At 41.9% G+C, this 22,562-nt stretch overlaps 1 protein-coding gene across 9 annotated transcripts in view; it reads right to left on the bottom strand.

Annotated features, from left to right (window-relative positions):
• Positions 1–8,131: 8,131 nt before the first annotated feature.
• lmo7a (LIM domain 7a) overlaps positions 8,132–22,562 on the bottom strand; it is a 41,481-nt gene continuing 27,050 nt past the window's right edge. For 2 of the 9 annotated variants that reach the window (XM_026377323.1, XM_026377324.1), the window contains exons 10-31: positions 22,532–22,561; positions 21,763–21,877; positions 20,906–21,045; positions 19,627–20,521; positions 18,986–19,258; positions 18,709–18,823; positions 17,765–17,926; positions 16,674–16,858; positions 16,516–16,579; positions 16,188–16,244; positions 15,108–15,133; positions 14,759–14,866; positions 13,570–13,650; positions 12,901–13,295; positions 12,637–12,693; positions 11,581–11,636; positions 11,269–11,427; positions 10,735–10,909; positions 10,153–10,476; positions 9,431–9,539; positions 8,920–9,022; positions 8,132–8,834 (exon numbers count right to left, since the gene is read on the bottom strand). In XM_026377323.1, the coding sequence (XP_026233108.1) occupies positions 8,812–8,834; positions 8,920–9,022; positions 9,431–9,539; positions 10,153–10,476; positions 10,735–10,909; positions 11,269–11,427; positions 11,581–11,636; positions 12,637–12,693; positions 12,901–13,295; positions 13,570–13,650; positions 14,759–14,866; positions 15,108–15,133; positions 16,188–16,244; positions 16,516–16,579; positions 16,674–16,858; positions 17,765–17,926; positions 18,709–18,823; positions 18,986–19,258; positions 19,627–20,521; positions 20,906–21,045; positions 21,763–21,877; positions 22,532–22,561 (3,652 nt within the window). In that variant the 3' untranslated portion in view covers positions 8,132–8,811. The remainder of the gene's footprint in view (positions 8,835–8,919; positions 9,023–9,430; positions 9,540–10,152; positions 10,477–10,734; positions 10,910–11,268; positions 11,428–11,580; positions 11,637–12,636; positions 12,694–12,900; positions 13,296–13,569; positions 13,651–14,758; positions 14,867–15,107; positions 15,134–16,187; positions 16,245–16,515; positions 16,580–16,673; positions 16,859–17,764; positions 17,927–18,708; positions 18,824–18,985; positions 19,259–19,626; positions 20,522–20,905; positions 21,046–21,762; positions 21,878–22,531; position 22,562) is intronic. The other 7 variants (XM_026377329.1, XM_026377325.1, XM_026377327.1 and 4 more) reach the window with 7 other exon arrangements.

Raw genomic sequence — 22,562 nt, 5'->3', positions numbered from 1 at the left:
TCCCTGAGGGGCGCCCTGTTCCAGCTTCAACTCCAGCTTCATCCCTCCAGGCCTGCAGTCGACTATGAAGAATATAGCAGCTGGCGTATCAACGTCCTGCGTACGACTGGGACTCCAGGGCAAAATAAAAAAAAAGTTGAACTCACTCCTTCGCAGCCTTCAAGTCAAAATGAAATTACTCAGAGTTTGACAGTTGGAACTCTGGAGAATAAGTTATTTCTTATAAAATAAGAGTTAAAGCCATCACCCCTGATAGGTGTACACCGTGCTGGTGATATTATGCTCTTTTAATGCTCTTCGCTTCACAGTAAGTGCACTTGAGCTCAGACGTTCGATATGTCAGAAACTGTCAGAGCTGTTTTATCCCCAAGGTTCTCGTTGAAGTTCATTTTTTGTTCTTTGGTACATACATAACACGAGCACCAAACCTTCGAATCTTCAGTGCTGCTGTCAGAATTGTTAATGTCAATATATTGACAAAAGCACAGCTCCACTGTTGTAGCTCAGACAAAACAAGAAGCTTACAGTGCAGGAAATGATGGGTTCTGGAAAGCTATTCAACATACAGTAATTACAGCTCTCCAAGGGAGATAATGATGTCGGATGGATCACAAACAAAAGAGTGGACTGACAGCTTCATGTTCTAGTGGCACTTTTCAGATAAAATATTGCCCGCTTGCTGCAGTGGCAACAATACAGTCCCATCTCGACTGTCCTTCCACCTTTTCAGAAATCTATTGACTCCACATTGCGTTTTTTCAAGGACAAAAAGTCAATAAAACTAAAGGTAAATTCAGAAAGTCAGAGAACTGTTTGAACTACATGGGATGAAGTGCTGAAAGTAATCTTTGCTTTTGTCTCCACTGGGACATTTTACTGTCCAACACATTACACACAGTGTATTTTTTTATTTTTAACTATTTACAGTCACTGTAACTAAAGGTTAAATGGATGAACACAAGATGTCAGAGAGCAGCAATGTGCTGTAGACGGAGTATGTACCTTCAAAAATAAAAATGACACCCAGCATGACCGGTCACAGGTCAAAACATACAGTGAGAATGCATCAATGTGGCAAATGAATGAAATGAAAAGGCAGAAGTCAGAAATACTTTTTTTTACATTGATGTAATGTGTGGTGTGTACAACGATCCATGTCTGACACCAGACTCACAAAAAGTACTGCTTTGTGAAAGTGACGTGTGCAGCTCAAGATGCACTGACACAAATATGCGTCAAACTGATGTGTCATCGCTGTGGACTTTCCACACGAAAAAACAAAAGAACTTCTTTCTGATTCTGATTTATCTTCTACTTTCACAGAAAATCCAGACAAATCTATTAAAAACTACTCAGCTAAACTCAACTCAACTACTTTGCTTTAAATTATCTATTGCAATGTATGATAGGACTCTTACTGTAGAGCAAGTCGAACTGAGCTGTTCAAAAAAAGCATCTGACTCATGGCTGAGACCTGGGTGGGTGGGTGGGTGTCCAACTCCTCTTAAAATATTTATGCTAAGAATCCCAGAGAGGCACATTGGAGATTTCAGTTAATGTCAATGATGGTAGCGACATGTTCAAAAAGTAATAACTGACTTTTTAGCCACCTGAGGGGCAACTAGAACAAGTTGAGAACACAGCATTTACATTTACATATTTTTTTCTTTACACAATATTATATCATGTATTTTAAGTGTTGTGATTCTGGACACTTTGCTTCTTGATTACAGTGTCACTACAAATTATAATTACGACTAGAATTGTACTTATTTGTAGCTCAGCGTCTCAAATCACAAATTTGCCTCAAAGGTTATCATTAACCCTCCGATTGGATGTAAAACCTCAATGCCAATGTTTTGGCAGACTGATGTCATTTGACTGCTAGAGGTTGCGGATGGATGGTTAGACATAGCTTTGATGTATTTGACAAAAACGTGATGTGTGATACATGTTAACATCTGCTTGCTGTTTGTGGCCGATCACATAATGACACAAATCAAGGTAGTCACAATCTACCACCATCCACAGGAAATACAGTTAAAACTTGATCTGCAGGTCAAATAGCTCAGCAGACAGTATTATTACACCTCATTCACCAACACATCCAGCATCACTTGGTGACATGGGTGAAAACCCTCTATAAAAGAAGTGCGATTGAATCAAAATGGGAAAGTTACAGACCAGATGGCTAAAGAATGAGCTAACGCTCACTGTAAAAGGTCAATAAAGCCAAGGGGAGCTGCAGATTCAGGTCATAATTCACCGTGACACACACAGTGTCAGTGGCCACCTTGTTATAAAAATGACTGATTATTTCCAGTTGAGGGTGTAAATCGTGACACATAAGCTCAGTCCTCGGTGGACCTCTTTAGATCTTTGGACCTTTATCCTAAGTTTTATATATCTATTAAAAAGGAGTCCAAACCTGAAACTGAACCTACTGGTCTATCAAAACCTGGCAACCAAATTCTCTGTTATATTGAGCATTTGCCATTACATAATCTGCATAACAGACTGTTCTGCCTAAAGTAGATGGAGTTCCACAAAAAAGAAAAACTATTCTGGGCCAAAATAAAAGGAGAAATTAGAGCAAAGCATCCAAAAGTGAACTGTGTTTTAATTATTCAAAATCTCTTAACAGGTTGCAAAAAGCACACATCCTGAAATATAGAGCATATTCTAAATAAGCAAACCCCTACATATATATGCTTCAGTGTGATGATTCACTCTCATGTGTTATATAATCACTTGAAACAAAGACAGTAAATGGTTTTGCTGTCGCTGTGAGTTAATCAGGCTGTTTCAGCCTCAGGTTGACTTCAGTGGCTACTCAGACACGGGGAGAGTGGAACAAAGCTGGGTCCTAACATTACATCTGAACTGTACATCCAGTGGTGAATGAGCAGCGCTCATGCACAGTCACAAACACTATCCATAGCTCTCTAGGGTGTGTGGAGTTTCACACTGTCCTGCTAGAGATTCATTTTCCAGGTCTGCATCTCTTTTTGTCAAATTCTGCTCCTCTGTAAAACAACATTTCTACCTCATTTGACCTCACCTTGTGTATAAGACAGGGTCCATCTGTTGCACATTTAAATTAAAAGTGAACTCAGTTACCTAAATCAGCTCAGCGACAAATGATTTTGAACTGTACCTTTTTATTTTGTACCTTTAAACTAGCGTTCATATATCTGAAATGTGAAAAATATACCTCATACAGTAATATCATACATATATCCTCTGCCCGTCCATACAATCAGGCATAACCTACACAGACACTACACTACAGTTTCTAAACAGAAAACATTTTGTTCTCTGTAATATTTCCGTACAACAGATATTTCATAGATTAACACTTGTTGTATTTAATAGAAAACACAGTAATAGTAGTAGTGATAGAAAATTTGATTAATTACTAAACCTACCGGGCACAGGTTCAGAAATTCAACAGGTCAGGGGAGCTCACCAGAAAGATAGTCACCATACAGACCACAAAGGTTTAAACAAAAACAACACAAAATAGACACTACTACAATAAATAGACATATAAATGGTCTGGGGTTGTAATGTAATGGATCCGTACCGGCTGAAATGGACCCTGCTCTCAGCTGTAACCCCTTCAATGAGCTAGATATGAACTCTATACCATCAGTCAGATAAAATCTTGATGGTTGACATCAAAATATGAAATATGAAAAAAATCCTGTATATTCACATATGATGAGCAGATGGTGAAAGTTTAGGCATACCAGAGAAAAAGTTTGCATCATCACAAGGTGACGAGCAAAGAAATAATGTATGAGAAATAAATAAACAGCTTTTCCATTACAGCTCTAGTAGTATACAGCATAAAAAATGCTGAAGTATATCCATGCATCATGAATGGGGCTCTGTCTAATATACCGTGTTATGAGATGCGTTCTGTAGTTTGCATAATATGCTAAAATGAACCTTGGAGGCAATGCTTCGGGGTTTGACTGAGGGGTTCAGTGGACAGCGTAAGTATTTTACAGTAGTTAGAGAGAGAACTCTTCTCTGGAAGCCAGGACCTTTTAAAAACCTGATTGGCACTTGAAATGCAACACATTATCTTTTGTTATTGTGTCAGTCTTTAATTTAAGAACAGAATACGTGTGCCTACCTCAGGTAAATTGAATTGTGATTCACAAAAGAGATAGTTGAGGTGCATGGTAATGGCCTGCTTTTTGTTTGTCACCGCCGATATTAAATTTTCAGTGCACTCGCTGTGAAAAAAACAGAATGGCAACTATATAATGACATTTAAGTAGTAAAGGACAATTCTGCGTCAGCTAATGTGACTGTGATGGAGGGCATGTTGTGAGTGGCACGTACTAATAAGACCTCCATGCCCATCACTCCCGTCCGTCTTTGCAGTGATGTGTGCAGTGCAAACATCAAAATGAATTCCTGACATTAAGTGAAGGGCAGATTTTAGTGTGTCGCCCTCTCTTTTAAGTTTTACTCTGATAAAATTCTAATTAACTTCAAACCTGGGTGACAGGCGGGGACAGAATGAGGGGAACAGAGACAGTGGTAAAAGATGAGGTAGGACTTTTCTGTGATGAAGTTCAGCATGACGTCTCCGCTAGTTCCCATCTGTGGGCTTGTAGAGCTCTCGTAGACCTTTCCAAGTCAACCTGCATGCCTGCTGCTGTAACTCATTAAATAAATTCTCCTTTGCTTTGCGGTGTGCTGAGTCGGAAAGGTGACATGCAACTAAATATACTGCATCAGCTTCTGTCACACATCTGTCTTCCTGGCGTGATAATGCTTGAACAGATGCAGCAGACTGTGAGGCATTGTGCTACTTCACTGAACTGTGCTACACTATCCAGGCTCCAAATAGAAAATGAGATTGGAGTATTATATCAGGCAGATACTTTGATGCTAGTATTCAAGCAAATCATTGCTCTCCTGTTCATCTTTACCTGCTGTAAACACACAAAAACACCAGCGAAAGTCTTGGGAATGCTTAAATGAGAATCAGTATTCCAGCTCATGCTCAGCTTTGGGACTGAAACAGGATGAATTAAAATGACAGAAAACTTGGTTCCCTGTCACCCCAGGCATAATGCAGTTTCAAGCATATCAGGGTGCCCCAGCTGTGACCATGCAGTCTTATCATTTCAGAGCCATGTAACCCTTTCTACACTCCTATACCCTGCCAACTGGAAGAGCAACTCCAATACAGCTCATTGCCAGCAACGCTACTTTCTTCCTCAGCCACTAAGCAGAGGAACGAAAATAAACAAGGGTGCTCCTTAAGGTCACAGAGAGAAGTTACAGATGTTCTTACTCCTGATTGTAACATGGCTGCATGGAGTTTTCTTGCACGCAGAGGAAGGCAGATAAAGAAAAGCTTCCTTTTGTTTTATTTTTTCTGCATTTAGATGATAATTCTCCTGCTTGTTGGACTGTTTCCCTGCTGAGATGCTGTTCTTTTGAAAACATCCAGAAAAAAATCGCCTCTTCTGTCAAAGCGGTAACATTAAAGATGAAGAAAGGAGGATGCAACGCTCAGGATGAGTCATTTTTAATGATCGTTTACAGAAAACCAACCTCTGGTGAATGTGTCATACTTACTTCAGACATCAGTCACCAAACGAAGCCTGTCTAGTAAACACACACACACACACACACACACACGCACAGCTTTGCTTTAAGCTTGAGTCTTATTCGAATGAGCGTTGCCCTTTTGTTAGTCAGGGATTAGAGTCAACTTTTATAATGAGGACAAGTCGGGATCTAGGCTGATCATTCTCTCGCTTAGAGAAAGGTCACAGATCAATATTTCTTTACAAGTCTTAAAAAATGTTTTCATCTCTGTGGGAGAGAGGTGATTATCTTCTGATCAACAATTGATAGCAACCTATGAAGGACACTTAAGTGTGTGGCAGGTACTTTACTTTAACTTATTCCACTTGATGAACACTCTTATGGAACATATTCTCTACACTTTTCAACAGCCTCTACTAGTATGGCCTCATAATATATTGGACATTTACTATAAATCACATCACCACCTTATTTAGCTTCACCTATTAACATTTTAAAATGACTTCTAATAGCTGCAGAAGTGTATGGACTGTAATTAAATCCATGTAGCAGAGTCATCATTTAGTCTGCTGAGCTGTAAGTGTCAAACAAATCATAGCTTACAGTCAGTGAATATAAGTGCTCTAAAGGTTAGACGTTCGTGTCTGGTGATGTGGTTTTGTAAAACCGTAAAAATTTTCAGTTATTTATTAAATTGCTCAACCACTTACAGGTTAAAGATTTTGCACAGAGAATTAAAGACTACACCACCATGAGTGGACTATAGGCTCACAGCTACTTCCTCAAGCTCTGGGAATTCACAGGTTTACTTAAAGTCCATTTTCTTTAATCCCTGCAGTTAATTGAAGTTAGCTTTGAGCCGTATACATGATGCCTGCAAGCCATGGCAACAGGTCTGGTGAGACAGTGTCTGCAATTACATGACTAATTATAGCATCAGTTCAAGCTGCAGGTGAATTAGTGCCTGATGGCTTCTCTAAATTGTGAAAAGCATTCCCTCCAATAAGTGGCAAGTGGCAGGAGGTGCAGCGTATCTAAGATGGTGTTAAACCAAACAGCGTGTATTTGTAGAGTGATATATGGCTTTTAATGAAAATTACAGCCAATTTAAGAATTAACACCTATTGTTCCCAAAAACACAACCCCCTAATGACATACAGCAAAATGCACTTTGCTCTTAAATGACTGTGGCTACATTAAGGACACATTACTTCTACTTCCATATAAAGTATATCATTTTAAATGCTATGCTCAGTAGTGCCAGCAACAGGATTTATCCAGGCGCAGCTTAAAGAGCCTCTCAGGTTTCTTGCACAAAACAAAAACTACCTTAGATTGCAGTGCCCCCTACTGGACAGACCAAGCCACACCTAAGCCTATAGATTACTAAATGGCACTACTGTATGTGCAGAAATAGAGCATCATCATTGGAATCAGTACTGACTGTAAGGTGAAAAATCATCCAGATCAGTATGCCTGGAAATTGGAAAAATGGGTTATCTTGCTTCCCAGTGGGAGAGCATTAGACAGGAGCAGTCAGTCAGTCAGTCAGTCAGTCAGTCAGTCAGTCAGTCAGGACTTTTTCATGCAGGGCAGAGCAGGCATATCTAAGCTCTACCATCTGTGTTCCATCTCTTTACAGACTCCATTCTTCAGAGCAGCCAAGCATACAGTGTCTGTGTAAGCCTCAGCACACACACACACACACACACACACACACACACACACACACACACACACACACACACACACACACACACACACACACACACATATAAACAACCCAGTCGATTCTCCATGTCAAAGCTTTCCATACAGGCTGGTTGTGGCCTCGGCTTTGAAGGAAAAATATGGGATACTTATCCTGAAAGGTTTTATATTTCTCAGCCACTCCACTCTGCTTGGCGCCATTCAGGCCGTGCTTATTTCCTGAGCGTTAGGATTAAAATCTCTCTCTTCCATGAGAGCATCAAGAAAAAATCTAAAAAAAGGGGACCCAAGAACTTGAGATGTCTGCCTCTGGGGGCTGTTCGTACTTCACCTCAAGAATACAGAGCCAATTTATGCTCAGTCAAACTTGCTGCTTGAATTGAGATTATTTCCATTTATAGGAAATGAGGACAATTTTTTTTTACAATGTACTATTTAAATGCAATTGAGGAAAGTGCAAAATCAGGAGTGTTCCTACTTGTATGAATATTCAGTGTTTATGCAGATATGATTTCATGAAACAGCTAGAATGACTGAATACATTGAGAAAATAGCCTATCAATATGTAATCAAATGTAATATATGCACACTGAATGAAATATGCATGACAAATTGCCTTTGGAGAACACAGAGCAGGCAGGTCTTCTGAACCTTTGCACAAAAGCTCATTGAAATTCCTTTCATTATGACTGTTGCACAACAGAGAAACAGAGAATAAGAGGGATAGAGGCTGAGAAAGATTTCTTACAGAGGCAGGAAAAGCCTTGCATCATATTCTGAAATATGACTGCAAAGAATCGGGTAATTCCACTGTTGAAAAAGTAAACAAAAAGACATGAGATCAACATTTAGTCTGTTTATTTACAAATGTTGCTGTTTGCCTCAATGCCATTCAATATGATATATATTCTTCACATGAAAACCTGCTTCTGTGTATAATCCTCCATCTATCCAAGTGCTCTCCAAGCAGATGTCTCTTTAAATACATTGTGAAAGAATAATCTTAACCCTGTTACAAGTGAATAGGCACATAGACATGATAAGGATACCTCGGTCGACAAACATGTTAATACCACAAGACTCAGCAGAAAAAGAAGCGTGAAAACGAGGAGACGGTGCAGCAGGGTTGTCTCTCAATATTTCTAATATCTCTCTCAGTGAAGGCCATAAGAAAATCTGCCTCTGTAATCCTATAGACAATTTATTGCCTGAATAGTTTTATGGTTAAAACACTTAAAAACACTGGTGCATGCAGAACCCTTTGTACAACTTTAATACTTAATATGATATAAACACATTAAAGTAGATAACTTCTTCGCAAGCTTACCCTCTTTCACACACTGTAAAAACACAAATATGATTCTCATTAGCAAGCCAAATGTTTTTTTTTTCCTCTACAGTCATAAATGGAAGCACTTAATGTCCACAACAGGTGTCAACTATCTGCAATGGGTTCATTGTTCACTTTATGGGTTGTTGTCACAAGTCGTTTCTTCATCAATCTGCTGGAGGACAGTCACATCACATGACTGTTGGCTGGCCTGCTAAAACAAATGAACATCATCATTACATGTTAGAAAATCATAACACAACACATCCTAATGTTGATCAACTTGATCAAGTGCTCACTTTTGAATCGCATGTAGCAGGAGTTGCAGTAGAGCTGTTTGTTCCGTATTCTGACTTCTGCCCCGGCTTCCGATCCTCCCAGGTCGGACTTACAGTCGATACACTGAGGAAGTTAAGGAAAGCAAAGAGTTAAAGAAGCAGTGAACAGGTTAAAGCCACAGCACAGGTGAACAGATGAGGAAAGACAGACCCGAAGCCCTCCACTGTGCAGATGGGTAGAGAAAACTGAAGGAAGAGGAAACACAGTCAAAAAACAAAGACTAGCAGGAAGGATGCAGAAGGACCCACCAGACATAAGCTTTGTTAAAAAGAAAAAGTGAGAAGCTAATTAGTTTGGCTCACAGGTTTTGGCACAGAAAATCTACTTTGTTCAGCTGTAGGGAGATCAGGATCGTCACCTTCACCAGGTTAGAAATAAAAGAGAGAGAGTCTGAAGTGATTGAGTTAGCGTTGAGGACTGGCTGAGTCGTGCTGCAGATGTGCCCGGGGCTGGCAGGAGCCCAACTCTCACCTTAAAACAGCCCAAATGATAACAGAGCCCAAGGGACTCGATGATCATGGCCGCTCCCTTTCCCAGCGGGGTGTCACAGAACGTACAGATTTTCTTGCCACTCACTGACCTGGATTACAAAATGTAAAGCTATGATTTGAGAGCCAAGCACACATACATGATGCATGTATGAATGTTAACACACACACATAACACATACACACACTGGTATACAACAGAGTTAAACTGAGAGAGTCTTCCTTTGTTAATCAATCTGAACATGATATTCATACAGTAGTTCCATCAAAATGTTGGTAAAACAGGTTACATATGGCAGAAAATACTGGGCAGTGCTGGTTTTAATCCCGAAATATCAGTGTTCAGCTGTTGTTTGACATATACAGAGAAACACACAAACTCAAAACAATGATCTGCCACTTTAATTTAAAGGAATCTGTAAAAAAGAATCAGTCAGTTATACTCAGAATAGTCTGAGTATGATATGTGAGGTGTGAAATAGAGAATGAACAGATGGAAAATGTCATAAAAATAATAATATCATACATTTAAAGTTATATCAGGTTAAATCTATTAAGGTGCAGTTGCCTTTACCACTTCTCCCCATCTAACATTAAAATATACAACACCACCACCGGGACTCTGATTATGCAACCCAGTATACCAGAGAGCGGTTAGAGGCAGCTTGTTGGCAGTGTTTAGTGAAGCAGCGTTGCTGATTTTACCTGCTCCTCTGCTGAGCGGCGCCTGCCTCAGACGTGGGTTCTGGAGAAGTGGTGGGCGACGGAGAGGACAGTGAGGGCGAAGGCGTCTGTCGGGACCAGGAGGACGAGGGGGTTCCTGCCCCACCTCGGAGGGAGCCCATGGAATAGGAGGAAGGCAGAATGGAAGAGCTGGGCCGCTGGGTCCCAGATCCACTACTGTAAAAGGAACCACTGCCGGAGAGGGCAGAGTGAGGCCGAATGTAGTTTTGGACAGAGTTGCTTCTGGGTGTCCAAGATGAGCGCCAGGAGTTGGAAGAGGCGTCCAGGTTGTCAAGAGACTCTCCCCTGCAAAGCCAACCCACGCCACACCATGTAAGCTGGTTAATGAAGGCGTATAAACTGCCTGGCTACCAACTGTACCTGGTGCAGTGGTTTCTTTGTCATCCACTAATGGTGCAAACGGTTTTTCCAAGTCAGAGTGGTAGCCAGACTAGTTCACGGTTTCATTTCAATGTAATGTTAGTAGGTTTATAAAGGCATCCACCACCATCACCCAACACATAGACATTTTTTTTACCCCCCTACATATGGGTTGGACTATACCTGCGCATGGGTGGTATGTCACTCTCCTTGCTGGTGGTGGTGGTAGAGGAGCGCTGGCGGATCCAGCTGCTGTCCGTCACCAGTGAAGTCTTCTTCTTCATCTCATTCAAGATCTGCTGCCTCTCCAGCTCTGCCTGTGATAAAGGCTGCTGACCGGCCTTCTCAGCACCCGTCACTACATGCACAGAGGAGAGATTAACAAAATATTATGCCTGGTAAAATGAAAAAGTCGAAATGGGAATTGAATGTTGGATGTAAGAGACTGAGACTGTGATGATGTAGATCTGTTGTGGCTTGATGAAGTGCCTGACATTAGATAGTTATTTCAAACACAATTAGATCATGACAGCCTAAATGCATCACACTGCAATCAATCTGTTAATTTTTTTTCTCACATGCAATTTTCTGGTGAGCTGACTCTACTGATTTACTTTTAGCGGTGCAGCTGTTAATCGAGCAGCTATAAATTTTGGATTCAACTGATCACGTTTCAGATTAAAACAGCGAGGTCGGCGGTACGGGGGCCGAGCCCACCTCTCTCTGGCTCTCTGTATCTCATGGCATTGAGGATGTTTCTCCTCTCCATCTCCAGCTCTGATGCAGCCCCCTGACTCTGGGCATGTTTGTTATGTGAACTCCTCAACTGTTCTTCGAGCAGCCACTGAGACATACCCCCCGGCTGCACATACGCACCTACAGTTGGGCACAGCCAATGTGTGCAACAACATGTGCAACATGGAGTCATTTATAGACAACAAGAGGAGGAGAAACACAGGCGATGCGCGACTAAATTCAGTGAATACACATGAAATATAATTTCTGTTGTCATGTGTCACAGTTGCTGACCTTTCCTCTGAGGTTGTTCCTCTTCATCAAGCTGGGGAGATGACTTGGATTTGGCCCTGTTGAAAGAAAATACATATAATGAAATAAGAATGGATTAACGTATAGTAAATTGAAGTGAAAAGCAGTAAAGAACAAGGGAGCACCATGAGCAAGAGCAGTGAGCAGCTGATACAGTACATGCTGACTGTGTTTTAGCACTTGTCACTGAACAAAGCGATGTGCCTTTATTTTTAGGGGGAAGCTATTTCCTTTCTTGAGGATAGTAACAAATGAAAAGCACTTGTCAAATACCACAGTGAAAAACGTTTGAATGGTTCTATAGGGGTACTGCTGATTGCTGAACAATCGCAGGTAATTGCCATCTCAGCTGGAGTCCTAGCCCACTTACTAAATGACTTTTTTCATGACCTTCTATATAGAAATTTGAATGATTCAGTTGAAATGGACCCAGCGTGAAACGATGAAGTTAATATCCGAACTTTAAACTTACTTTGTGTAGGAAATGCTTTGAACAAAGACAAAACAAAATACTGCTTCCAGGACATAAATAATGTTGAATTACATATTTACTGTGACACCAAGTGTGTCAGTGACAATAACACATGAGTGATAAATTGTTCTTATTTGCCAAAAGCTGGGGTTGGTGTTTTGGCAGGATTAAATGCTCGTCAGACACTGCTTTGGCAGGTTCAGTACATTTCAGACAAGAACAAATTGTGTTGCCAAGATTACTCCTGGTGTCGACAACTGTATCGAGGACGGTTAATTTAGGACACAAAGCTGTATACAAACATTTAATAGATGGTTTAGAGCAGACTCTAATGTAGCTGTGAGCACATGTAGGCACATTTAAGGGTCTATTAATGAAGAGTATTCGTCAGTAATAATAACCTCTCCTAATCATTATCATATATATTCATTATCAGTCTCCACTTATGAGTGCCCACAGTAGTTATAGGTATTAACATACAGATTAAATAAGGATCACATTAAAAGTATGTCATATATAACAGGTTTTATTAGTGCAATCAAACTTTCTTTTCTTTCTTTACTGACCTGTCTGTAAAGGACAATGGAGGCTGGACATTGTCAAAGCCATAGGAGCCACCAGTCCTTTGAGAGAGATGGGATTACAGCGCAAAGGTTCACATGCAAGATTAGATGCAGTTACGTTAACATGCAAACATTTAAGCAGTTGTTTTTATTTTAACATGTGACTGTGTTATTTTCAGCATGATGGACAGAGCAGAAAGACAAAAGACAATGTTGTGAGTGATGCTTGTTAAACAAAAGCACAAGAGAAGCAGTGTCTGTACTGACCACTGCTGCTCCAAGGCTCTCTGACGCTCTCTGCGCTCCTGCTCTACAGCTTCCTGACGCCTCCTCTCCGCCTCCCTCTCCTCCTCTTTCTTCCTCTGCCATCTCAGCTCTTCCTCCTCCCTCCTCTTCCTCTCCTCCTCCTCTTGTTTTTCCTTCCTCTTCCTCTCCTCCTCCTCTTGCTTTTCTCTCCTCTTCCTCTCCTCCTGGAGAAGCTGCAGCTTTCGCTCTTCCTCTTCCCTCTTCCTCGTCTCCTCTGCCTGCCTCTGGCGCTCCTGCTCCTCCTTCCTCTTTCTCTTTCTCTCTTCCTCTTCCCACAGACTGGGAGTGGGCTGGCTGATGGATGAGAGGGGTGAGTGTGGGCTGATGCTGTGGCTGTTCACCTCCAGGCTCTCAGGCTGTCAGACAGAAAAGAGGAAGCGTTTAGATGCATGATAGATTTATGTAATCAAATCCGTATTAACCTCTAGGAGGAACTGCAACAACAACAAGGAAGAAACTCGTTGCCCTGCAGTGACAAACGGACATTTTAATTTTATTCTGAGTGGATTATTGCAAAATGTTGCAAAATTTTACAAGACTGGACATTCTGTTCCCACTTTCACTTTGTGTTATGTGAAATGTTTATTTCCAGGCCCATCATTTCTACATAAGTACTGAATTCTTTGTTACCTCTTGAGGGGTCTCGGAGATCTCCTGCTGAGCTTTGAGCCACTCCTCCTGCAGCTTCTCCTGGTCACGCTTATATTTCTCCTGGGTGACAAAAGCGGCAAGAGGTCAAAGGTTATCCCATTTTTATGCCATGTAAAAACAAACAAATAAATATAAAAATGTCTACACACACACACTAAAGACAAAATATTTAAATAAAATACATCTTTGTGGCTGTATTACTTTGGGATGAGCTCACTAAACATGTTACCTAACCATTCTGAAAGTTGATAAAGCTAGAGAAGCTTGCCGGGAGCAGGAAGTCTCCTTGGCACATCATGAAATCAGGCCGTTTATCCAACAGGGAGTAAGACTGGAGGAGTAACAAGCCTTCCCGGCCATATCAACGCTCTACTTGGACACCTTTGATCTCCATCCAGAAATAGATCCTCAGAAAAATGTTTTGACAGGATTCTACTACATTTAAGTTGGATACTCCACAGATGCCTGGGTGCTGTCTAAAGTTTTCTGTTTTCAGCTTATTAGGAGCAGACTATATTGTATGTGAGGAGTTCCTAGCCTGTCGTTTCAGTGCTCTGCGCCTCGTCTCATTGTCAGCTGGGACATAGAACAGATTTCCAGACAGCCTTTTCAGATCGAATGGAGTGTGAGATTGCCTCATTTGGTATTGGATTGGACTATGAACTCATTTAACAGTTTATTAGTTACACATACAGTCTAATACAACAGTCCTGTAATGACTCTGGCCTTCACAAAGTTTATATTGATCTTTTTTTAAAACTGCTTTAGAGAGACCTTCAATTGCCTTCATGGCCATTTTACAAGGTACCTTATATTTTATTCATAATATTTATATTAATAAATCCAGTGCAGACTAAATATGGAATCTTGTTTATATTCAGTACAAATTAGAATATGGTCCTTTATCACACACACACACACACACACACACACACACACACACACACACACACACACACACACACACACACACACACACACACAGACACACAATGGAAATCTACCTCTGATTTGGCTCACATACAAAGCATAAAGTGATTTGTAACACAATGGAATTTAAACTGCAGAGTCATCTCTCAAAGCCAGTTTCAACAAAAACTGACCATTATAGCCTTTATTTATAAAGTATTTATTGTAGTAATACATCACCATCGCTGCTAGAGCGTACCTGTAGGAGGCGCTCCTGTTCTTTTTGCCATTTTTCTTGTCTTCTACGCTCCTCTTCTGGGTCCCAAGACCAACGACTGGAGGAGGGGATGATTGAAGGAACAGGTATCTGAAGACAGAGGAGACAGACTTTATGAAGTGCATGAACATGCTTGCACACAGGGTCACACAACCTGTGTTGACCCAATATACAAATCTTATCTTATTTTACTTTATTTTATTTTAAAGATGCATAACAATTAACTCCTGGGCTCTAATAACTGTAGTAGTTTCTTTCAAAGCTGTTGTCATGCTAAAACACCAAATGCAACAAACAACACTGTGCTTTATGCACTGACAATGCTACTCACATCTGGCACCACAGGGTCTGATCCTCCTTGAAAAAAGGAAATCACCCAGTCAAAACAAGCACAGGCAGACCAAAGGCTAAATACCATAACAACACAAGGCGTAATGTTTCAACCCGATTTGTAAGTGAAGTACAAATTTATACTTGTAAATGACATTTCAAACCACAACAGTAATTGACGTTTTCAACAAGCCTCAAATAACAAAGGTCAAATTTCACCCACTAGGACTTATTGATTCTCTCAATTCAAGATCACCCACTTGTTGACATTTACATTGGATGCCAGCCCAGTAGTTGTGAATGAGAAAATCAATAAACTGATTGTGAGAATAACTCAATCAAACAAACTGAAAGAAAAAAAAGCACATCAGAAGCATGCACAAGATGCACAAGTACAGCGCAGCCAGACTGAAAGGCTAACAGATGGGTCAATACATGCATGCCAAGAGAGCAACAGGAATGTTTTTAACTTCGTAAATTCAGCAAAGTGAAAAGTGTAACCGTGTGTTAGGTCTGGACAGCACTCAAAAATACCACAAACACATCAGGATTTTATGGTGTGTATTTGTGGCCGGTACGCTGGAGTTGTTCCTGACATGCTGTCAAGTCACACCAATTTTTTTGTTTTCTCTTTTCAATTTTTCTTTGGGTTTTTTTTTTTTTTTTTTTGTGAGGAAACTATTTCTTAACGTATTCAAATCACACAGCATGTCCACGTCCCAGGTTGTACCAAGCAAAGGTGAGAACATCACTGCACACTCAACTCTGTTTACCACAGAGGTAGACCAGCGCACTGACACCGCACCCTGAGCCACCTGAAGGAGGGAAGGGGCACAGGAAGGGTTAAGCTAGACTGTCGAAAAGAAGGAATAGCCCCAAAAAAGAAACATCCTGACAGCTCATTAACAGTTGATTGAAGGTTCCTTATCAATTGAACACAAGACTGCGGCTGATAAACGGAAACATGCCCTTGGAAATCTGAGGAATTTAGGGAGACAAAAGCACAGAGAACCCAGCCAACAGACGACAGAGAGCTTGACATTATTATTAGGTGTACCCCAACCTTGTTCGGTCTTTTTACCTTGTTCAAAAAATTCTGACCTCCGTTTTAAGTTTTTCAAAGATATGGGTTCTGACTCTATATGGGAGATGGAAAACAGGATACAGTGAGGCACAGCAGAGTAGAGAAACACATTTTCCCCACAGGAGATACCACTCTATGTAACTGAAACATAAATTACATATATAGAAGACAATATTATTCACAGTGGTGAAGTGTTTGCAAAAATTGACCTCCCATTACTAAGTCAACAAACTGATGGCCCCTGCTGGTGTGTTTTGTATTCAGTACAGAAATAGTCACCAAGATCAATTTCATGACCTTTCTGATTGTGTTCTTTGCTGTTTACCTTTGTTCCTCATGGTCACAGGCTCCTCACGGAAACTTCCATTAACTCCGTTTGAAGCCACATCCTGCAGGAAGACATGGCAGGGTGTCTGCTCATTAAAAGGGCGCTGGATTGAGAGCAATGCACAAACATAACCTGAGCGATTCTGGGTCACTTACAATGACTGGGTGTGCAGGGGCCTCTTTCGGTGGCAGCGTTTCCATGGAAATGTGTGAAGTGAAATCCAAGCTGGATTTGGCAACGTTTGTGTCAGTGGGACCTAGAAGTATTGGATGATCCGTACTGGTCAGATTGATGGTCTTATGGCTTTTATATGGTAGGGAAGGCTGATCTCTGTCCCAGTCTGCACGCAGACAATGTAATGGCACAAAAAAGGATGTGTGTATGTACATAGGAACACATTTTTTTGCATGTGTGCATATTATAGTAGTTTGTGAAATCCAACATTTGATACAGAATTGTTTATTTACATGGAGAACACTATAAAGCAGAGGACAAGGTTGCTGTTATGGTGTTGTTATAGAGAGCAGCAGGGGTGACAGAGAAACCACCTTCCCCAGCCATGCAGCCTATTAAAGCTTTCATAAACCCACACAGTGTTCACAGGCTCACAACCACTGGACTGCACTAAACTATTTTAACCAGTAGTGTGTGTTAGTTCAAGTGAGCTACTCTGGATGTTTTATTACCTTTGGAAGGTGACACTGATGTAGTTGGAAAAAGTGAGTCTGTTATACTAACACTGTAAAAACAGCACAATCACAGGACCATAAACCTGAGCTGGGTTAGTTCACCACAAGGAAAATACTGAGTGGACAGATAGAAAAATGCTGAAGAGACAGAAAAGACAGAAAAACAAGAGGAAGAACTAGAAGAACTATAAGACAAGAAAATGTAAAGAACAAGATGTGAAACACACAAAGATTGAAAAAACAAAAAGGCAGAAGTAACTGAGGTCAAAATAATAAAAGTCTTCCCTCATCAGGCTAGAAAAAACGTTCTGTCCTTCACCGTTAAGCTGTCATGGAATCATTCATGGATGATTTCACAACAGTTTATGGACCAATTTAAAGTGTCAAAACTGTTTAGCAACGCAAGCAGCATAAGCAGCACTGTCAGTCCAGGAATGTAACACTTAAAGTGTTTTATTCACTTTCAATTTCTCGCTCTCTCACACTCAAACACACACACACACACACACACACACACACACACACACACACACACACACAGTATTCTGATGACTCACTGTTCTTGCCATGACGGCGTATATCCATGACCAAACTGCCCTCCTGTAGAGCTTCCTCCATACAGGACTTCCAGTCTGTGTAGCTCATTTCTGCCACCTTGTGCCCATTCACCGTCAGCACTTCGTCTCCGGCCTGAAGCTGACACATGTCGGCTGGGCTGCCTGCACGAGACAGAGGACGAGCAGTGAGTAAAAAAGGCTGACAACAGACGCCGACTACTTAGAGACACACAGAGACAGGCAACAATGTCATACCAATGGGCAATTGTTGCTAAAATTAAGAGAATCCTGTCTGAAAGTGATGCTAAAAAGTTTGTCTGTGCATTTGCTGCTGGACTACTGTGACTCACTCCTAATGAGATGTCCTAGTGACTCCTTAACAACCCTGTTAATCAAAAAATGCTGCAGACAGAGTTGTGAGAGGACTCATCAGGAGATCATGTTACTCCTGAACTCGAGTTTGATTTGTGCGCCTTCTTGTGTATGCTGATTTTGTTGCTTACTGCCTAAATGTGGAGTGGCCTAGAGAAATAAAATACCGCATAGCTTCCTAAAATACAGTACATGTCATACTGAAATGTGAAGGTGGGGAATCTCAGTAGAAAGAGCAGAAAGAGAGGCTCCTGGCCCAGCAGATCTGACCCAGATAGATGCTGCCCTAAATAGGCCTGGCACTGGAAAACCTGCTGACATCTAACCAGCATAGCTTAGCTGTAAAATGTAATAGTTCCCAATATTACCACTGTACTGGATCTATGAACACATGAGTGACGTACGTCCATTTCCTGTTTGATTTTCAGCCACAGGGATTAGACAAAGGGAACGTTTGAGTTTAAGTTTCCACACTGGCTGAAATCATTCGTACTGGAAGCTGAATAAAGCTCTGTCTGTATCATTTAACCCCTTTTTGTTTCACAGCATGTCTCCCAAGTATTGGTTGTTACCTGGCTGGATGGAGGAGACGCGAGCTCCTGTTGAGTCCCAGTCCGCCTGGAAGCCAAAGTCTCTGCTGCTGTTGGGTTTCTGGTTCAGGTTGATGCGCATCTCACAGTAGTTCTCCTGCAAAACGAAACACTGACACAGGTGAGCAGATACAGTATACACAGCACTTTACAAGCATAAAATGCAGATTTCCATGTACAAACATTGTCCTGACTTTGTATCACTCAGAAGAAGAGACAGAATGGATGTATTTTGTTAACAGCAGGTCATTTAATTTACCGGGGTGGTTTCTTTGGCTGGAACTGAACTGACTTGAGCTTCACTCTTGACAGGAGGAGGGACAGGTGAGATGCTCTGAGTTGAAGCAACACTCTGGGTAGAAGTGACACTCTGTGTCGCTGTCTCTTCTTCCTCCTCCTCCTCATCGCTGCTGTGGGCAGAACTGGATTGAGCCTCATCCTCAGAGGTCATGTACTGGTGATAACGGCTCGGCACATTTAACTTCTTAGAAACACTGATGTCACCGTTGACCCGCTTGCTGGAGTCATCCATCTGTTTGGGATGAATGCAGAGAAGTAATTTAATAAAATTTTGCTCTTTTTTGCTCTCGCTCTGTCGGTCACAATCTTGCTGAGGAAGCCTGCAGATTATTTCCTCTGACACAATTAAACATCATGTATTCTCACTGAACACTACTCAGATGTACCGCAGTATAAAAACACTAGCATCATCCATTATTCATGCAGTAATCAGATCGGACTCTTGGGTAACAGTGATGTACTTAATAACACTGTACCTCACCAACACGACAGATCTCTCTTTCTTTTTCTACACTGTTTCCTTCTGCTCTCTACACGCCCTTCAGCCCCTCCTGCTGCCCTATTAGTTTGTGTTCAGCTGTTTAAATATCTAGTACTCACTGTTGAGGCTCTGGGAAGTGAGGCGATACGGGTGGACTGCGACCCGAAGGGCCGCGGTGCGATAACTGAAGTTAGACGTGCGCTATCCGATCTCTGATAGCTCCTGGGGAGGGAGGCGGAAACCCGAGACAGCCCAGAAGGCTTGGGTTCCATTGAGCTGAGTTGTGGTTGTTGTTTGTACAGAGAACCAGAAGAGGGGGGCTCCACCTCAGTCTGTGTGCCCGACAATGGGCGCCTTGGCTCGGGCACCTTTTGTAGAGAGCTGGAAGAGGAGACGATGGTTGTGGTCTCTTCTTTCTTGGCTGTGCTGGTGTGTTCTGGGAATGCACTTCTCTGTAAGGGTGCAGCTGCTGGTTTGGGTTCCACTGAGCTGAGATGTGGTGGTTTGTACAGAGAACCAGAGGAGGGGGGCTCCACCTCAGAGTGTGTGCCCGACAATGGGGGCCTTGGTTCGGGCACCTTATTTAGGAAGCTGGAGGTGGAGACAATGGTTGTGGCCTCCTCTGTATTGGCTGTGCTCCTGTGTTCTGAGACCGGACTTCTCTGTAAAGGTACAGCTGCTGGAGACTGGAGGCTGTGGAGAGAGCTGTGGCTGCTGGGAGTGATGCTGGGAGTGGTGTCGCTGCTTACAGGGGTGTCCACAATGTCAACTTTCCGTGAGGTGGGAGGGGAAGTGGCTCTTCCAGTAGCTGGGGACGCAGTGCGGGGCTGGTCCTCCTTCAGAGAAGGCTCTGAAGGCTCAGGGTTATAGTAAGGAGCATCAATAGTGTAGCTCTTTGCAGGAAGGGTTCGGGTACGAGGGGCAATGACGGGTTTATCAAATACGTCTTCGTCGTTGTCCAGGTAAGAGAGAGATCCAAGACGAGCGGCAATTCTGTTTGTTCCTTTACTTTCTCTGTGAAGCAGACAGCAGAGGAGAAGAGGAATGAGATAAAGAGGCAAACAGGAAAAAAAAGTAAAAAGTGATCGAGATGAATGGGGGGAAGATGAAGGTGAGCAGTACAAAAGGTTGGGCGGAGTCAAAATGGGGAGGAGAGTGAGTTACAAGTAGAACAGAAAGAGAAAAGAACAGGTTGATAGAAAGACAGGTGGCAGTGTAAGTCACTGATTATGTTTCACTTTCACTGAAGGTACTCTTCAAGCGTCTCCTCATTTACTCTAGCACAAATTATTCAAACGTCTCTGCATTTAATAAACTCAACATACACATCTTTTCTTATAGTATTAAATCTTCCAATTGCATAATGCATTATCAGTAGTACCATGCATTTTCTCATACCTTTCCTCTTGCATCTCCTTGAAGGTCTTGGACCTTCTGTTACTGCCGTACGTAATATGCTCTATCGTCTCCCGTTCTTCTTTCTTTTTTACTATGTCAGAGTTGACGCTCCTGCGCCGGCTCTTCCACTTGCTCAGGTCCTGCAGCAAAAATAAGCCAACGTCACCTTGTGCACCACTTCATAACAGCTTAGCTTAGCTTAGATGTAGATATAGTGGTTGTGTTGCATGGCTAACTATACAGGCAAGTTGGAAAGAAGGAGGAAACACAAAGAAGAGAAAGGGCTACATTTGAAGGTGTTCTATTTGTAGGCTTTAGGCTCCTCCTGGTTCATCCCCCCTGTGTTCTGGAGACTGGGTGACCTAAATGCTGCTTTAAGACTCCATTACTTTGCCATGACACCAATCAGACTGCTGAGAGACACACCACAGTCCCAGCAAGTTATGTACATGTGAGTTAATGTTACTACTTTTAATTAATGAAAACATTTGTAACTTATTAAGTGTTTTTAAATTTGCTGCACCGCTGTCAATATTATTAATATTGTGTTTCCTGTCTCACTATGATTTGGAAATGAGGACAGTCCATAGCCAGAGGGCAGTGCTGCACCAATCAGCATCTGTCTCTGACTCCAGCCTCTATCTAAACAGCTCTCTGTTCATCCTGGGCCCCCCTGCTGCATCATTGCACCTGCTCTCCAGATTGCTGCGCAGACCCATAGATCATATGTTCACGAGTCACTTCAACGCTATTTGCGTTGGAAATAAAACTTCTTTTCCTGCCACAGTCAGCTAGTCTAGATTTGGAAAATAAACAGAGATTTTCAAACACTACTGTGCAGTAGTAGTTGTACTCACATCCTGCCACTTATCCTCACTCTGCTTTATTTGTTCACGAAACTTCTGCATCTCCTCGTAGCGAACCTGCCGGATGATGCTGGGGTCGACCTGGATATCGCTTGTTGATTTACTCCTGTGGCAAGAAAGAGTAGAAAACATGAAATAAAAAATATAAATCTAAATCTCAAATAGTCAAAATAAATTCCAATATGTACCTCCCATTCTATATACATGCATATATTTGGCATGCTGAAAATCAGTTGAGTTAGACCTTAAACCTGAAACCAGGCGTTAGTTTGAAAACACAGCACTCAGGTCAACCATATACAAATGGTGCAATGTAAGCTTGGTAGGTTAGTCACATATATCACTGCCCTTCACAAACTGCATATGGAGCCAAGTCACTCAAAGTTCATAGCGTATGCACCAATGTTTTCTTTGTTGTCACTTACCTGTAAAGATTTACACATGTCTCATATTTCTATCAGAGTGTTTAAGCCATTGCTCACGGGTTCACACTGCAGTTTAGGTAGATGACCCAAAGCAAATTGCCATTGTAGGCATCTTTTCACTTTGTTGCTTTGTCAATAGGGCTTTTTGTGGTGACCGACACCGACCCCCACCCTGAACTTGGCCTTATGCCACACAATACCCTCTGTTGCGTGTCAGCATTTAGCAGCTAGAGAGTGAGAACAGCAGCACAAAAGCAGGAGGCAGCAGGGCACAACTGTAAGATGCCAGAGCAAATGCAAACATGCCACATTCCTGGAAGCCCATATGAACTCACCCGTCGATACTCTCTTGCACTTGTTGCTGTC

Source organism: Anabas testudineus, chromosome 21 (assembly GCF_900324465.2).
Source record: "Anabas testudineus chromosome 21, fAnaTes1.2, whole genome shotgun sequence".
Lineage (NCBI taxonomy): Eukaryota > Metazoa > Chordata > Actinopteri > Anabantiformes > Anabantidae > Anabas > Anabas testudineus.
Note: the sequence above shows the minus strand (reverse complement) of the source record. Positions and strands in the feature narration are given on the sequence as shown.